Source organism: Cyprinodon variegatus, unplaced genomic scaffold, assembly GCF_000732505.1.
Source record: "Cyprinodon variegatus isolate N-32 unplaced genomic scaffold, C_variegatus-1.0 Scaffold656, whole genome shotgun sequence".
NCBI classification, from domain to species: Eukaryota; Metazoa; Chordata; class Actinopteri; order Cyprinodontiformes; family Cyprinodontidae; genus Cyprinodon; species Cyprinodon variegatus.
In genome coordinates, this window is record NW_015151109.1 from 319,762 (window position 1) to 321,567 (window position 1,806).

General features: G+C 38.5%; 1 protein-coding gene across 1 annotated transcript in view; it reads left to right on the top strand.

Moving 5' to 3' along the window:
* Positions 1 to 1,806, top strand: part of LOC107096878 (protein regulator of cytokinesis 1-like) — a 10,603-nt gene continuing 8,797 nt past the window's right edge. The window contains exons 1-2 of the mRNA XM_015393764.1: positions 1 to 11; positions 228 to 360. Coding sequence (XP_015249250.1) covers positions 1 to 11; positions 228 to 360 — 144 coding nt within the window. The remainder of the gene's footprint in view (positions 12 to 227; positions 361 to 1,806) is intronic.

The window sequence follows — 1,806 nt, forward strand, 5'->3', positions numbered from 1 at the left end:
ATGAGAGTGAGGTTAGTAGGTGTCTTTTTTATCCGTTTTAAGGAAATATTTCTTACTTTTTATCATCTTAGCCGGTTAACAATGTTAATATTTGATAAATATGTTACTTTAGCTGTTTTAATGTCGGTTGGAGTTTTGAAATGAAGTAGTTTTACAGAGTATCCAGTCGCTCTGCGGGTTTAGTTTTACTTTTTAAAGTATTTTTTGTGTTTTAATGACGTGTCCAGTGAGGTCCACGCTGCGGACTCTGTCAGCTACCTGAACGGGGCCCTGATGAAGCTGCAGGAGATCTGGGATGAAATCGGGATTCCTGAAGAGCAGCGGCTGCGGAGAACCAACGAGGCTCATAAACATGTTAAAGTAAATATAAAGGCAGAGCTTTTCTTATTGCTGCTTTTTTTCTTTCAGGGAAATTTATTTCAAGCATGTAAGAAAGAGAAAATAACATAGATTCCTTAACAGTAGACTAGTTGGGGGAAGAAAAAAAAGGGGGGGTAGATTTTATTTTTTAAATTTTTAGAATCATGCATAGCCTAATTAATATAATCTATTAACCTAAAGCTCTATGCATGGTCTGGTTGCTCCATGTCACTGCCCCTACATAGTTAGCATGGCTATAACTGTTAGGGTCTCATTTCCCACTGCGATCAGCTTCATAGCAGGGGCGGATTTAGGAAATTTGGGGCCCTAGGCAGAGGCAGGCAGGGGGCCCACTGAGCACAACAGCACCGAGTCCAACCACAAAGAAATTAATTCTCTGGATAAAACTAATTATTTTGATGGTTTTTATTTTTTATAAATGCCAAAAGGCCATAAAAAAATGAGCTTAAAGTTGTAGGAAAACTGCTGTTCCAACGGTTGCATTTCTGAATTCTCACGAGTGGTGCTCAACTTTACACGTGTGAATAAAGTGAATGTGATTGGTCGATTATCAAGGGGGCGGGATTGTTATGGTGGAATTTTTGCAAACATGTTTGTTTGTGGCCGGTTTATCTGGAAGCATCTTGCTAACCAGTTAGCAACTCAGTGCTAGCAGGTTCCCAATGGGAAATTCCATTGGGACCAAGTAGCACTAAACACACTTAATATTATCAGCGTTCTGATGGCATTTTAGCCAAAGGATTTTTATCAAAAACATAATTCATGTGAACATATAAGGAATAGTTGTATTAACCATACATCTAAACAGAGTTTAATGGGGGGGCCCCAGGAACTTGGGGCCCTAGGCACCTGCCTAGTATTGCCTGATGGTAAACCCCACCTCTGCTTCATAGTCATGATAGGACACTTCTGTGATTTGATTTATTTTTGCTCAGGCGACTCGTAAGCCCACAGCCTTCCAAATCTTGAAAGGGCAATATTATTGCCATTGCTGTTAAAATATAGTAGAAATTTTACACATTCAGTAATAAAATGTCACAGGGATGGTATGCCATCCCCCCCTCATCCCCCCCTCAACTCTAGTACTGACTACAACAGTACTGTTGTATTTTACATATTTAAAAAGTAGTGGGAAAAAGGGACATTTTAAGTTTACCCTTTCTCCAAAACTTCAGCTTCCTTATTTTAAATTATGCAAGGCCTTCAATACAATGACTTCATGATCTATTTGCATACAGGTTTCTATATCAGTAACAGAAATGTTCCATTGATTATGGATCATTATTTATACCTAAAACTAATACGTTTGCATTGGTTTAATAAATTTAGTGTTAATCAGTAAAAAGATAACAATAATAATTTTCGTCGTGATCACTGAGTCTGGGAGCGGCCATTTTTTCCCAAATATAGTAGCCCCTCCCTCCT